The sequence below is a fragment of the Simochromis diagramma genome, unplaced genomic scaffold, assembly GCF_900408965.1.
Source record: "Simochromis diagramma unplaced genomic scaffold, fSimDia1.1 OVJJ01000487.1, whole genome shotgun sequence".
Lineage (NCBI taxonomy): Eukaryota > Metazoa > Chordata > Actinopteri > Cichliformes > Cichlidae > Simochromis > Simochromis diagramma.
The window spans coordinates 1,226,678-1,242,067 of NW_024387305.1; the positions used below are offsets into that span (position 1 = coordinate 1,226,678).

Here is a 15,390-nt window from a genome sequence, read left to right on the forward strand (position 1 = left end):
TCAGTGGGCAGATCACCTCAGCAGGATTGATAACCTATCATGCTTTTAGAGTATGCAAGTTAAAAACGTTAGTTTTTAAAGCCGGTGAGACCTTTGGTCTGTACTAACTGATGCTTTTAAGTGAGTCAGTTGTTTAATTTTTAGTTCCCCCGGTAGAAGTGCATAACCAAAGGATCCTGAAGAACTCGCCACAGCGTGACATTCAGATATGCTTTTGTCATCAAGGCTGAGAAATAAGCAGGTGGAGTTATTTAGAATAACATGGGAATATTTACATCTGCAGTTAAAAGATTGGAGCCATTTAGCCCATTAACTAATGATTTACAGGTAAATTTGTTTTTGAGAAAGGCACTAAATCTTCAGGTTTGAATAGCACAAACTGTAAGAAGACTTTTGAAGAGGACGTCTCCACATGCAACGCAAAATAATTATAGGTTAAGGATTAATTGTTTGCAATAACCTTCAAAAAGGGCTATACTATTAATGTTCATTTTTATTATTATTAATTTTTATCTTTCAGATTAAGGACCTTTTCTTTAATACTTTAATGACATTCTATACACCCCTTTTTGTTTGCAAAAGATATGTAAATTTAAGATAAAATATAAGGCATATTAGAATAGCCTACTTGCATTTTATTTTCAGTTTAAGTCATGAGCTTTAGGCTTCAACATTAAAAACAGCCATGTCTTGTAAACTGTAAAGTACAACTGTTAATTATTTAGTGAAGTAGATAGTCCAGAAAACGCACAAGGACGTCACATGATGTGGGCACTGCCTCCTGTTAGCAGATTTATATGGAAGTGTTTCCTGAACCAGAGCGCTCACAGATTCTCCTGGTCCGGCGACTCTGCAACTTTCTCACCATGAGCTTCATCAGTGTGCTGTCCTGCCTGAGCCTCTTGCTGGCAGTGGGTGTCGCCCAATACCCCAAACCCTGTGGTGAGTATGGACTTAGATGAACAAGATACTCAAACTGATGTCTATATCTGTGTTAAGAGACCTGCTAAATGTGCCTGAAACAGAAATATGAAAAAACTCAATTCATAATGTTAGAAAAGTTATTTTTACTCAGAGACACAGACATATTTTTTTAATCTATCTTAAAACCAGGTATAGTCAAACTAGGCTGCCAAGATTAATTTGTATAGTAAGCTAAGGTTCTCCAATGAGTATATTTATGCATTCAATTTTAGATTGTTATAACAAATGAAGCTTATGACTTTGACTTTCTGTTCCACAGTCGTTCCAGAGCTGCTGAGTGGAGGGCTCACTGTGGTGAGTTCACTGATGTGCTCCACAGATAATCTTTAGGAACTTACTGTATATCTCTATTGCTCTGATCAGTGTTAAGCAAACTTCTCTTGCATTTTATGCCAACTAAACCCTTTTCTGTTGGATGTAATATGTCCTTACATAATAGTATGATTATGCAGCAACAGAGCAGTTTTTTGTGCCTTAATATGTACGGATTAGGTTTTAACAGAGATGGAAAGTAATGAAGTCTAAATACTTCATTACTGTACTTAACTAGAATTTTCAGGTGTCTGTACTTTTCTTTAGTATTTATTTTTCTGACAACTTTTTATTTTTATTCCCTACATTTTTAAAAAACATCTGTACTTTCTAGTTCACGCATTTTCAAAAAAAGCTTGTTACCTTTGGTTTGTCGCACACTTGGTTTGCCTAACCCGCACTTCAGCATCTAGCCAAACACATGAGTGTGTGTGCAGTTTGTCACACAGTGTGTTGCTAGCTATATTCATATTGACACTATATTGCAGTGGTATTGGATAAACTGGAAATGCAAAGTTTACATGTCAGTCCTCACTTTTGTAAATCAAATATTGGGTCTGTACGTGTGGCATTATGTTTTTACATATTGTGAAACATGCTGCAAAACAATCTGAGGTAGACTGAACACATTATTTAAAGGTTTCATGAAAATACTCAGAAGTTTTGAAATGAATTTGAAGTTAAGCTGATCGTGGCTGTATGCAGCATAATATGAAGACAGCATAAACAGCTTACTGTCAGTATAAAGGATGGAAACCCGCCAGGACAACTTATGAAATAACTGCTGATGTATTGTTGAATTCAGCTGTGTAGATCCACAAAGACCAGGTCAGCTGATCAATAAGCTGAAGTTGAAGTACTTCAACTTGTACTGAAATATGTTTTAACATTAGTACCTGGGTTTTAGACATTAACTAGAGACAAGTTCAGGAAAATATGTTTGAGACATTCACTTTCTCACATGCTCACAAGCCTCACAAGATGATATCATTTGCTTCAGATGAGTTCTCACAACTAGAAACACTTCATTTCATTGAGACAAAGATTTTGTTGCTTGGATGGACACATGATATCCAGTTTCTTGCTGTGAATCAATTAGACAGTTCTCTGTGCTTTTCTCAGTAGTGCAGTCAGACATCATACAAACTTTTGAACTAAAGACATAGCAGATTAAATATAATTTAATGACCATTAAGTAATGTTTAGGTCATTCATAAAACTGGCTTTTATCTCTCCTTTTCAGATGACTGGCGATGGACTCATCTCCTCAACGGGATTAATAACCTATGATGCTTTGGGACAGAGGATGCGAGTTTAAAAACTTCGGAATTGGTGACAATCAGGACTTTGCTCTGGACCAGCTGATGCTTTTTAGAGAGGTAGTAAAGCCTCATTAAACTGTTGATGTTTTGTGTTTTTTTTTCCTTCATAATGATCCCTCCCCCTTCAAAAAGTATCTAAATATCATTCAAATTACTCATTTCTTCTGTCTTACCTAACACATAAACAGAATTCCAATCTTTAGAATAAAAAAAATAAATAAACGTAGTGTGACATTTGAAAAAATAAAATGAAAGTATAAAATGACAAAAACACACTGATATTTATGCAAACATATTATAAGACCGTGCTGGCTACAATACTACAGTGGCAGCATACAAGCCAAGATGTGAACAGGCAAAGAGCATTCACTCTCTTTGTTCATCCTTTCAGGGGGTCTATTACGAGTCCAACTGGAAAACACTCTCTTGCAAGAAGATTAAGCTGGATTCCTCCTTCATTCCCATGCAAGTTCCCCCTGATGCTAAACTGATGGGACAGGTGTTCATGGGCTCCTCCTCCTCTTCGGGAATGGGTGTGCTAACCAACACCTGGTATGGCAGTCTTTCAGAAAATGGTAAGAAGAAGCAAAAATAAATGTGTTCTGTACTAATTCTAAGGCTGAAAGGCCATGAATACTACCACTAGTGCTATGTGCTATTTCCATTATTTTGGAAGACAAATTTTAATTTATTTTTGTGTAAATGTACACACTGATTGGTAATTTCAAGTAGACATTGTAGTAAAGGATTGGCAGTATGTTACAATAAACCTTTCTATCCTACTAGTTATTAGGTTAAGCCAATGTACTACTAAATGACCAAATTACCTTTGCCTGTGCATGCATGTTGAGCATAGTGACAAGAAGTGTAAATTCCTATTTATGACAAAATAAAAAGAAATAGTAGTGAATTTAGTAAATGTAAAATAACACTTTTTTCCATTTATGCCACTCAGGTAGCCTGTTTACATATAACTTATACTTTATGTTTTCAGGCCTTTATTCAACTGTCTTTACTGAGATCGGCTGCATCCCTGTGTCCTTCACAAGCTATACTCCACAATCTGGGTGGCTCACTGTCAGGTAACTGTAAGAGAGTCTGTCTCGAATGTAAAGGGAAGGTATGTAGGCAGACTCAGCAAAAAAAAATTGAGTTATGAGAAAAGGGTAGATTAGATAAGATTTACAGTATTCTACATGACATATGAAACTTAGACATAAATGAAATTCCATAAATTAATATATACTAACCAACATGACAGGCACACAACACACACAGCACACCTCTCCCCATCTGAAGTCTACACAGCCAATTAGTCCAGATATACCAATAGCTGGTAAGCCAGTAAAACTACAAAGCAACATGAACATCTGAGAAACACATAACACTCAGTAATTTATCACTAGCTCAATTTCATGGCTAAATGGTTCCCTATAAATAAATAATTAAAAATTCAATAATAATTCAAATATTCTAAACAAATCCATTTAAAACACGCCTTCCTACAGAAAGACCCCTCCCCCCTTCCCAACTTGGTTTGGCCCAGTGATGTCAACCATGACATCACCAGCACTATAAAAGTAACAAGATACTTGACCTGCATGGATCCTGGGGAAATTTTTTTTTTTTAAAAATTGAACATTATAAAAGACACTTGAAAATGTATGTGTGTGTATTTCCTTTAACTTGATCAACTGTTTTGATGTTAACCACAAATTTAACACACACACAAAGTGAAGCAACGTTACTTTAGGATTGGCAAACCACAGCAAATAAGCACAAGCAGACAAAACAATATAATGTTGTGTGTAAAATTAACACGCATAAGACAAATGGTGAGTGTTAAAGTGTGCAAATGCTCCACCCATTTTGTCGCAGTAATATAAAACAAATGGAACAAAAACTGTGCTAATGATATTAAAAACAACTTCAGCAACCATTTTAGATTTGAGAGGGAATTTCTTTTTATTACAGTATGTCTAACAATATAATGCAAACACATATCATATTATTATATTATACAGTAGAAAACAGAATCATATGTATGAGAACCTGTTTTGGATTTTTGACCCTGAACCATGCAAAAGTTAAGACAAGTGTTACGATGTTCTATTCTCTGCTTTCCATCTGTAAATTTTGAATTTGATGTTGGTAACCTAGTCATACAAGTAAACTTGTATTTTTTTAATTTCAGCACCTTCAACTGGGTAATTGGCACCTCAAACCCTATGGACTACTTGCCTCCTGATTTCTGTGCCAACTCTGAACTGGAGGAAACAGAAACACCACATAATTTCTTCACTGTCATGGAGTCTCTGGCCATGAAGAGCAAGAGAATAGAGTAAACATCTTGAGCATCTTGAGCAAGATAATTACAGATAATTACAAATCCTGTCCCTCAGCAGAAATCCATATTTGACCTGAATGATTCAGTCATCATCATGAGATGATCACTGGATCATCATGTCATTTTAAAGTTACATTAACATGACATCCAGCAGAGTTGTCATCTGCAATTCACAGACCTTACCTTTGGATTGTAGGTAGAAAATGTAAATTAAAAAAATCTATATTATTAGAGTGAGAACTACAGATACGCAGTCAACACTACATAAAGGAGACCTTCAAATAACAGATTTCAGATTTGCTTTGTCTTCTGTCTTTGTCATTATGTCAATAAAATTATTTGCACTTAAATGCTTGTGTGGAAAATGTTAATATAATATCGTGGCTCAAGAGTTGGGAGTTCGCCTTGTAATCGGAAGGTTGCCGGTTCGAGCCCCAGCTCCGACAGTCTCGGTCGTTGTGTCCTTGGACAAGACACTTCACCCGTTACCTACTGGTGGTGGTCAGAGGGCCCGGTAGTGCCAGTGTCCGGCAGCCTCGCCTCTGTCAGTGCGCCCCAGGGTGGCTGTGGCTACAATGTAGCTTGCCATCACCAGTGTGTGTGTGTGAATGGGTGGATGACAGGTTGTGTAAAGCGCTTTGGGGTCCTTAGGGACTAGTAAAGCGCTATACAAATACAGGCCATTTACCATTTTTACCATTTGCATATTCCTGCTGTTTGATTACACCTAAGTAAAGACTTTAAAGGAATTAACTGGGTCCGCACGAAAAATTAGTGTCACCATATTAGTGTGAAACAACATGTAAAATATGGTTTTATGAAGAACAAAAGGATGTCATGGTGAAGATGACCTTTGTGTGCATCAAAATCTGAACTGCAGAACAGATTGCCATTTTCAACATCTTACATAAATGTGTTTTCTTTTTATTTCCTTTACATTTTAATTTCCTTTTCATTTAGTTTGTTCAAAACATGGGTAAACCAAACTGAAAAATCAGGCAAACAATTGAAGAAAGGAAATGTGTCTGGGCTCTGTTGTCAGCTTAACGATAATCTTTGCATTCAACAGTATGATCAGTTAAGTATATATTTGCTTTGGTGTCAAAGATCCTTTCTTTGCATTTCCATGTAATCCCAAGAATAAAAGTTATGTCAGATTGATAAACCTGCATCACTTGAATGTTCAGAGGGTTAGAGTTTTTTCTCTAAGTAGCTGCCATTGAAAACTGATAAAGATAAAGATCATAAAACGTTTATCACAGACTGCTCTATATTTATCTTCTGACTGAAAACTGTTTATAAACACACATACAGATAATCTATATGAAGCTACATATCAGAGGATCTGACCTAATAAAATTTGATACTGATCAGTGAAAGAGCCTTCCTGTATCAACAGTGAAGCTCTGTGATAATGTGCTTCTGCTGGTGCAATTGTATCAGCGTCTCTTTGAACTTCATATTGAGCGTTCCTGTAAACAGATACCAAATGAAAGAATGACATTAGGAATCAACTCCAGATCTTTTATCTGTCAAATGTTTTATTAGACATTGAGGGAACCAATCTCACATAGTCATAAAACATTTTATTAGTCAATTATCCAACTGCTTTTGAACCTCTGAAACGGTATACAAATTGTTGTAATTCCTAAACAGTTAATGCAAAACTTACACAAATACATTGAACAAATTCAGAATGTGCAACAGGTGATTTGCATTAATGAAATCATTATACAATAAAATATCCATCTTAATATTACACAAAATTAAAGTATAGCTTTTGGGTTATAGCTTAACCATTTTATGTTATGATGAACAGGAATTTTATTTCAGTAATATTTCCTTTTCCAATGCATTTTCAATGCAGTTAATCATGAATTACCACAACTGATGACATAAGATTCTAACAATGAAAACAGCTTCAAGAAAGTGAGTGTAGATTTTTTACATATACAATGCAAATCAAACAATAATTAATGTGTATATTAGCACAAAATTAGTCATTTGGGGGTAATGTAGGAAAATGTATTTTTAAAATGAGGCTGTTTGCACTGTTCTCCATCAAGCATCTTCTAAAGAAGTCAGGATGCATCTAAACTGAGTGCAAAAGAGCAGAAATGAAAGTAGTGTATATCATGAGGGGCAAATTTGTCACATACATGTTCATTTGCTTGTTTAAATCAGGGGGAATCTGGGGAACAGATTTTAAAATCGATCAGAACCTTCAGAAAATTATTTATTATTCAGATAATTTGTTGTGCTTAACGTCTCACGTAGAAAACTGCAGTACTAGTCATTCTTCAGCAGATGGAGGCAGCATCCCTCATCATCTAAGATGATACTGCTTTCATTTGTCTTTTCCAACTGAATGTGCTGTAGTGTATGCGCTTGAGTAATCTGTGTCGTAAACCTCAATTACCTTGTTAATAATTATTATATAAGGCTTTAATAAATGTTCCCAGGGAACAACAGCCTAATGTTGCATGTGTTTACCGAGAGCCTTATTTCTACAGTATACTCTGCATTCATATTTGAGTATGACTTAGTCATTCAGTGTTTTATATCATAAATATTGTACATTCAAATATTTTATGAGATGCATCTAAAAACTACAAATCAACTCTAGATGTGGCCTGAAATTCTGGCAGTTTTTGAGAAATTTGTTTTTCTAAAGGTTGTGTGGTGCAGTATCATTGTATACGACACCTGTGGTGTATTATCAGTCATACAGTTTTATATACACGCTACCAGTGCTTCACATGAGAAGTTGCATTTGTTGACAAGTACATCAATAAACTCTTTAGTCCTTTTGTCAAGGTTATCTGTGACGCATAATATAATATATGACTGGTACTCAAGGTAAATAGGTAAAGTGACACGAACACAATATCCAGCGCTGATGAGTTTGTATCTCGCACATAAAAGGAGTGTATCTTTTTAAAATATATCTTTTCTACTTTTCTTGAGTTACAGTATAATTCCTCCATGTCCTCTCATAGTCATACCTGTCTACACAATGAACGTCAATAATAACAGAATTTATTTTTATTATTAGAGGGTCATCACACTTATTTCACCTCAGGGAATTGTGAGTCATCGTCTAATAATCAACACTATGTTGTTCAGAGGTAGCTACCTACCTAACCCCAGTGTGAAAAATTAGCCATCTGTCCTTTGTGATTTAAGAGTTGACAACCTGCTATGGAAGCATTAGCAGCAAAAATAGCCCTGCAAGTCTGCCCAATTATCAGTCTAATGATTCTCTAAGCATGCTGCGACCTAGGCTGAGAAATGTGCAGGAGGCTCACTGTAAAGTACCTGTTGTGATAAGAAATTACATTTATTTTGTTTAATTTATTTATTTATTTATTGGCCAGATTCACTTGAGCCTAAATGTTAACATAGGAGGTGCTGTATGCAGATTTGTTAATTTTGTGCCTGATTGACCATCAGTCACAAAGTCACTGGAAAGTAGAGGCAATTTCAAACCCTGCTGCCTTAAAACTCTCAGCAGTGGCAAATGAAAACGCCCAAATGAAATGGAAAAATAAAAAAGCTAAACACATTAAAATCACAAATACATTAACGGTAAATATTTGATGTTCAACGTGTTTAACTCTACTATTCATCCTGCAGTGACAGTCGCTTGGGCTGGCTGTCAGAAAATATGACCAAACCAAATAAAGACGTCGACAGGAACTGACCAAGCTGTGAAAATGCACTGAGGCACTATAGGAGCACATGTAATACTTCTGACAATCATTTGCAGCTGTGTCTGCCTGTGCTTCATGCTGTTCGCTCTACCCTCCAGCAGTAGCCAGTCTAACATCAGTGAACCGGTTCCCAGCCTGACTGGTAGCATAATGACATTTGGCACAGAAGGTTATGTTTACCTTTGCCACTATTGTAGCTGTGTTACCCTGCTAATAATTGCTGATCAGCACTAAATTCAAAGCACAGCTGAGGCTGATGGGAATCTTTTTCAAGCATATCAAGTAAAACTGGCAAATTTTAACATTATGATAAATGATTATATTTGTGGAAAAAAACACATACATTTGATTCAAACACGTCTAACACGAGACTTTTAGACTAATTGTCTTATTATCTTGTCTTTCAAATCAGGATGTCGTTATGTGTTGTTAAGCAGTTTCAGTGATTATAGGCTATCCCATCTGCAACTGATACTTCATCACGAATGTCCAGATACAAATTGGTGATCTGGTGCTGACTTATAGGGCAGCCAGTCCCTTTTCTCTGTTAGGATTTTATCTGTCTCAATGAGACAAATAAGTTAACACTGAGAAGAGCCAACCACTGGGTTTAGCTTTTGGTTTACTTTGGAATTACAGCATCCTTATAGCATCATTTTCTTCCACTGGAGAATATTTGATCAGGCCTATATGTCATCTGTATGATGTGTACAGAGAAGCTTTTGCTGTTTGATGCCAACACCCACAGTGCACATACAAACATGTCCTTGGTATAATATTGCTTCCTGTTGGATGAGTTATCCGGGAGAACGAGCACATGCTGCACTATGATGGCTGTTTTTGTTTTTAAACTCAAAATGTGCCACGTTTTCCCTCTGACTCATATGCAAACAGATAGTATTTAATTATATGGCAGTAACATTTCCATGCCTTTAGAAAATCACCTCACATTATCAAACACTCCCAGATGATCAAGTCACTGCATATTAAAATTGATTGCAGAGAAGCACATTAATTTACAAGTTCTTACAGGTTAACCTTTTTTTCAAAGCATGTACCAAAAAGAAAGAAAATAGATCAGTAAATAAATGTATGAACCCTCGTTCACCCCCCACACACGGCAAATGGCTACAAAACCTCTTTTATTACTACTCAGTGTACTTATTGAGTACTCATCCAGCCTGATCAAAGAGCCCTAATTACAGGCATTAGTGAGTGATGACTCCAGTGAGTGGGTACTACACATACAAATAAGACTCTGTGTGCGAGGTTATAGGTTTTAATGTGTGTCTATGAGAATTTGTGGGTGTGTGAGTGTGAACTGCAGTGTGCTTTATAGCTTGTGATGCAGCAGAACATTGTTAGTCATTCTCACCTCACTATTCAGTAGAGGTTGATGGACGGCAGAGGGTCAGCCACCAATTATCCTCTTTACGCAAATGAGAGAGGCAATTCCTCCTCTACATACTTCTCTAGCTCTGCTCCTCTTTCTTTCTTTGTCATTAATCTTCTAGCTGCCTCCTCATGTGTTTATTTGCTAACTGTACGAGCAGCAATATACATTTTATTTAATAGTAAAGGAGATTTTACTGACATACACAATATATTTTTCCCCCAAAAAGCACAAGGCATTCATTCAACCTGTGTGTAATTTCTGATTAGCACTCATCTTTACATCTACATTTATTTGAAAAGTGGAAGGTGAAAAGCCATCTTTGCAGGTTACCATGAAATTGAATGGGCATTGTAACCAAAATGGTATACACCCTAAAATTTAGTTTAAAGTAGATATCTACGTCAACCTAGCTACTCTTTCAAAAATACAAACATAAGTTTTTGTATTTTAATTCAAAGTGTCATTGATATTTTACAGCGACACTTGTCCATCTCAGCTACATACGTAAGTACCCAGATAAGTATTACTGAACAGGAATTCCTTCAAATTTAAAAACATGTTTATGCCATACTGTATGCAAATTACATTTCCTCACATGATTATGCTCCATTGTGTGTTTCATTCTGAGCTTACTTGAATGAAAAAGCCTCTGAACAATCAAAACGTATTGTTCCCTGATGCTGGAAAGGCATGGTGGTGCTGTGATTAGCAATGTTGCCTCACAGCAAGAAAGATCTGGGTTTGAATCTGGTGGTTGTCTATGTCATGAATCGCTGTGTGACAGGCAGGAGTTGGACCCAAAATGCAGGCACTCAGGCACGAGGTTTAAACACAAAGAACTCAGCTTTATTTGCTAGAAGGGAAAAGTTATACAAAAAGCAAACTAACTCACGGGGAGATCCACACAGAATGAGGGACAATGCGACACTGACTCAGACAAACACAGGGTTTAAATACACTGGGAAGTAACGAGGGGAATGAGACACAGAAGGAGGGCACAGCTGGGAGAAATCAGAACTGACGAGACAAGGAAGCAAAGCAGGACACATTCACATAAGACACGGACCTTCAAAGTAAAACAGGAAGTATAACACAGAGACGCGGACTTGACACGGTGGAGACAACAACTAAGAAACACAGACATAAACCATGTCTGAGTTTTTTAGATGTCATAAACCTCTGCGTATTTTGGTTCTCAGAGGACTCTAAGAACCAAAACACACAGAGGGAAATACTAAGCTTGGAACACAAGAAACTAGACTCAAGGGAGTAACAAAAGACCAACCATGAGAACATGATTCACAATACAGAGTGACAGAAAACAAGAAGCTCAAACATGCAAAGACACAGACATACACAGAACAGAGGGGGCACAGAGAAACATGAAGGGCAAGGGATCAAAACTAGAAACCATAGAATAAATCACACGAGTACAAAATACAAGAATCACAAAGAACTAAACACGCTGGGTCAGGAGACCCAGGATCCTGACAGTCTAAGGCGATTGCAGAGGTGCTGAAGAGGGAGGTGCCTACTGTTTCGAACCAAAAGTAAAGGGATTTTTTTTATACATGTCTTTTATTTTGCTTTTTGAATTAAGTCTCAATACTGCCTCCATGTCAAGCAAACTCAAATTTTCAGCATTTTTCTTTTAAATAAATTTTTTTTTTTAAATAATCAAACTACTGTTTTTAAATTAAAACATCTGCTGTGTGTTGGAAACAAGTAAAGCTTAGGACAGTGTTGGACAATCAGGTCAGGACATTCTCCAGTTGCTTTTTCTGACATGTCTGCTTCAGATGTGTCCTCACTATTGGAAATACTACATTTGGATAGGCAAGGGATGGCAATTCTCACATGACACATTACCCTGACTTGATAATAGGGAGCTGGCTGAGTAAAGACGTTTTAATGTCTGATCCCAGCTAAGTGAGACGCTAACATTCTCACATAGCTGAGACGAGTAAGACAAGCTCAGGGCTGCATTGTAAAAAACCACTTAACACTCTCCAAGAAAGCAAATACACACATTCCCCGAAGTTGTTTAACTATAACTTTAAATTATTGTAAATCGGGGTTTCATGTCATCATCATTGGATAGATATGATATAAGGGTTTTACAGTTCTGTTAAATTCTTTTATTTGATGTTTTCAATCCAAATTTTTCTTAAGTTCATATTAGAGAAAACATTTAAAATTTGCAGTGTAAAATATGCAGACATGTTAACAACAACAACAAATTCACTTGTTTAGTTTGTTCTTTTACATTGAAATAACAAACCCAGTGTTCCTCAGTGAGTTTGTGGTTGCCCATAAACAGGACTCTATCTGCCTCATCCATGCATGCAATGGGGTTTTCTTTATGTCAACTTAACTTAATATAATGAGAAGGTAAGGACACGCTATAATATTTTAAAATACACTATAATTGTGAGTAAGTGCCCTCGAGTGCTAGTCCACTAAATGTTATGAAACTGTTTTTCAAAGTGAGAGAAAAAGCAGAAGTTAATTTGTGATAACGCGTTTTATGACTTTGCTGAGCGGGTCTGTGACACAAGCTTGTTTAAACAGGCTCAACAATACAGGCAAAACATATGGTCATGAATATGCTTACACACACACACACACACACACACACACACACACACACACACACACACACACACACACATACACACACATATATATATATATATATACAAACAAGATCCCAGGCATATGCTACAACCTTTCCAAATACAATAATCTGGCATCATAAAGAAAGAAAAGTCGTGTTATTCAGTTTGCATGACATAAAGCCTTTGACAGGTTCCTGTGAAACAGATATTTAATGTGTAAGTTATTTGCAGAACGAGTAATTCGATGTAAGGGATGAAAGCCATAGCTGAAGAGGGCACAAATAGAGGAAACCATGCTGTAAATCTGTTTGAGATTTGCTGCAGTAAATAGAATTGATCTCACTGGCTGACACAGAATTGTCCAAAGAGTCCCCAGGAGTAAACATATTGTTCTCCTTTTTTACCATTATCCAGGAAAATCTCCCCACATGTGTACCCCATCTGAGCTCATTGACTTCTCACAGAGGGTGACTTTTAGCACAAAGTTAAACAGGATTAAAAAAAAGCTTTTCCCAGAGTGTAGAATTAAATTCAGCCACTGGCAATGTCTGTTAACAGAGGGTGTTAATCTTAGTACATATCTGTTTTGAGGTCTCTCTTCCAAAGTGAACATGTAAACTGAGAGGAGGTATTTGGTCTAAAGAAACTAGCTTTGCATACTAATAAGAAACTATATTGTAGTAATACAAATTGTGTCACTGCAGCGGCACAGCTTAGCATTGCTTTACTCTACTAAGGGTTGTCTAAGGGTTGCATGTTTGGCATGTTGTTGATATGTCTGTTGTTTTATTGCTTATTAACTTTAAAAAAATAGCTTTCACATATTACAAAAGGTGTGTGTGAAAAAAATATGACAATCTCACCCTTGATTTTGTATCAGCAGTCATCAGAACACATCTACTTTTATATCTCCGGTGCTGTCTTTCAATTTTAAAACAAATGATTTTTTTTTAAAAATGCACCACAAAATGCCAGATTATTTTTGATAAACCTTTCTTTTATTTTAAAAACATTTTTTTTGCCTTTCATGCTTGTATTAGGCATGAACTCGTGAAGATACATAGACTTTATGAATTCCTTTGCATGTCATGCCTACAGCAAGAGCTTCTTGTGGGATCAAAAATATTGTCTATTTGCTGACATATCCATGTCAATCAGCATATATAATCAAAACTAATCTGGAATTGAAAGCCAGGTTTTCTGAAAGGAATATAAATAGTGATGGCTGTTCCAGTTCATTTGTCCATTGGCCATTATCTGTTCCCTTGAGCTTCAAAGTTTGGCAATGGCACTTCCTCCTATGGGGTGGTGACAGAGACAGAGTTCTGTTCTGTGTTTATACACTACAAACCGATAGCACAGTTTGTAGTGTATAAACACAATACAATACTGGGATTCCCATTTCATGGGTATCTGTCTTCCAGATTATATTAGTAGAAATATTGGATTGTTCACTGCATGCACTCACTTATTTGTTGGAAAGGGTCATAGAATTTCATCATGTTTGTGATTTATGGGTATTTTAATATATAGTGTATTCACCTTTTTTATTTATGTTTTATTTTTATTGACAATTCTTGATTAATTAATTTTATGATAATTAGCATCATGCACATTTTTTATTAAATAGATGTTATTGCATGAGTTTAAACCGATGACCCTATATAACCCCCCTTTTTTTTTTTTAATTTCAGATGCATTCAAAAAAATTGTATGCTATTATTGTTTATTGGGACAATAAGGCCACACTCCAATAAACTCATTTGTAATTAGCCATTTATAATTACTCACAGCTAAGATGGATTTATCTTGCCTAACAAAAAAATCAGTAAATAAGGGGAATAAACTGTTCTTTCATTCATGTGCTGCATTGTCTCACTGTTTTCTGAACTAGTTTGATCTGGTTCCTGAACCTACCTGTCTGCCTATATGGGCTCTACAGTGGGTGTGGTTGCTAGCACTGTTGGCTCACAGAGAGATGGTCTAGATTCAAATCCATTCTGGGATTTTTCTGTGTGGATTTTATATTTTCTCTTTAGGTACTTTTGCTTCCACCCACTTAAAAATATCTGTAATTCTGTAACGGGGTGAACCCAAACCAATAAGTACATTCAAACTTGAAATGGAGAGGCTTTATGTGGAGGAATGGAGTCTTTAGTCAGGTAAGCAAAAGTTAAACTTTATTGTGGTTGCTAGAATATTTTAAAGTAGCAAGGGAGCCAGAGCATTCAGCTTTCAGGTCCTTCTTCTGTGGCTTCCAGTTCAGGTTTTGGAAGGCAGACACCCTCTCTACTCTTAGCTGATTTCAGTTCACATGGAGGAAAATAGTGACACAGTCTTGAGCATGGATATGGACTTTTATTTTTATTGCACAAATGGACCAGATAAATGGTAAAGTGGAAAACCGCATCCAGGACAGTTGCTAAACTCTTACTAATTCCTGTCCATGTCCATGATGCATTGAGTGTTTTTTCTTCAGTCCCCTTTTTCACTCACTATATGTTTACACACTCTGCATTTAATTATGAGATATCATTCATCTCTGGCTCTCTTCCACTCAAATAAACAAAACAAAAAAAACCTGAACCACCTTACAGCTACTCTATTCAGTTTTTATGACATCATGAAACTAGCTCTTTTCTTAAAGGCTAAGTTTGTTATTTTGTGAATAAGCATAATATTTAGTACAAATTCTCTA

General features: G+C 36.3%; 1 protein-coding gene across 1 annotated transcript; it reads left to right on the plus strand.

The window, feature by feature from the left end:
- The first annotated feature begins 805 nt into the window (after positions 1–805).
- On the plus strand, positions 806–5,315 carry LOC120717072 (ependymin-like). The gene is made up of 6 exons (XM_040004902.1): positions 806–942; positions 1,244–1,278; positions 2,540–2,675; positions 3,010–3,193; positions 3,613–3,700; positions 4,813–5,315. The coding sequence occupies exons 3-6, from the start codon at positions 2,583–2,585 to the stop codon at positions 4,961–4,963; spliced, it is 516 nt and encodes a 171-aa protein (XP_039860836.1). The 5' UTR covers positions 806–942; positions 1,244–1,278; positions 2,540–2,582; the 3' UTR covers positions 4,964–5,315.
- The last annotated feature ends 10,075 nt before the right edge of the window (positions 5,316–15,390 follow it).

Excerpts from the sequence above, each read along its gene's own strand:
- LOC120717072 (XM_040004902.1), top strand. The coding sequence starts at position 2,583 with ATGATGCTTTGGGACAGAGGATGCGAGTTTAAAAACTTCGGAATTGGT. Across the intron at positions 3,194-3,612 it reads TGGCAGTCTTTCAGAAAATG|GCCTTTATTCAACTGTCTTT; the intron begins GTAAGAAGAAGC and ends TTATGTTTTCAG. Across the intron at positions 3,701-4,812 it reads TCTGGGTGGCTCACTGTCAG|CACCTTCAACTGGGTAATTG; the intron begins GTAACTGTAAGA and ends TTTTAATTTCAG.